Raw genomic sequence first — 1,037 nt, 5'->3', positions numbered from 1 at the left:
CTCGATCGTTGCCTTTCCAGCTTCGGGCCGCCAAACCCGCGCTAGGAGCTGGTTCTGTCCCGTGACACCAGCCCCCGTGAGCGCCACTTCCACGGCGTCCACACGGTAACCGGTTTCCAGAGGCGGCGCTCTTTCCTCGCGCAGAGTTCGAGGATGAGAAGACTCTAGACTCGAACTGACGAGGAAATCGTCCCGCTGTAAGGAGCGATTAATAGTCAGCATCTGGGCAGGAGAGCGCTTGCGGCTCTTTCCCTCTGGAAGCGGCGCCCCGTGCTTCAGTCGGGAGCCCTCGCGCGGCAGGCGACCTTAGCAAACCAGCACAGCCTCAGGCCGCCCACACTTAGGCCCGCCCGGACCGCGGGTGAGGACGTCACGCTGGAAGCGGGTCCGGGCACAAGGGTCCAGTGACTCGGATGGGGAAGGCTCTGGAAATCAGTCAGTTCGCAGGGCGAGGCCCAGGGATTCCCAAGTCCTGCCCGACCGCCAGCAGTCGGTGTGCCTTTCCCCTCCCTTTCCACTCTTCCGTGGCCGTCCATCCGTCCGTCCGTCCGTCCGTCCGTCCGTCCACCCATCCGTCCACCCGTCCGTCCATCCGTCCGTCCATCCGTCCGTCCGGCCGCGTCTTTCTCTCCTTCGACAGCCCCTTCTAGAAACCGGGCTGAGCGGAGCAGGCGTCCGGCCGGCGCGAGGCCGGGGAACGCCGGGGCGCAAGGGGGCGCCGGGGCGCAAGGGGGCGCAAGGGGGCGCCGGGGCGCAAGGGGGCGCCGGGGCGAACCGAGGCGAGCCGGGCGGGCGCACGGCTCCGCGGTCTCCTAGCGACGCGGGCGGCCGGAACACGCACCGCGGGGGCCGGGCTGTGCTGGCTGGGCCGGGGAGACCATGGCCGAGCCCGGGCGGCTGTGCTGGCCCGCGGCGCCCACGCGGGGGCCAGCGGGCGGGAACCGGGGGCTCGGGTAAGCGCGCCCCGGCAAGCTCATCCGGCGGGTGCCGCGTGGGGGTGCCTGCTCCGCGCTGTGCTGGGTCGGCGGGGGCGGGAG

The 1,037-nt window shown here is 71.3% G+C and overlaps 1 protein-coding gene across 1 annotated transcript in view; it reads left to right on the top strand.

Moving 5' to 3' along the window:
• Positions 1-879: 879 nt before the first annotated feature.
• Positions 880-1,037, top strand: part of LOC111149210 (family with sequence similarity 47 member E) — a 35,274-nt gene continuing 35,116 nt past the window's right edge. The window contains exon 1 of the mRNA XM_022506158.1: positions 880-953. Coding sequence (XP_022361866.1) covers positions 880-953 — 74 coding nt within the window. The remainder of the gene's footprint in view (positions 954-1,037) is intronic.

Source organism: Enhydra lutris, unplaced genomic scaffold, assembly GCF_002288905.1.
Source record: "Enhydra lutris kenyoni isolate GAN:26980312 unplaced genomic scaffold, ASM228890v2 scaffoldscaffold21, whole genome shotgun sequence".
Lineage (NCBI taxonomy): Eukaryota > Metazoa > Chordata > Mammalia > Carnivora > Mustelidae > Enhydra > Enhydra lutris.
This window is presented reverse-complemented; position numbering and strand designations above follow the sequence as displayed.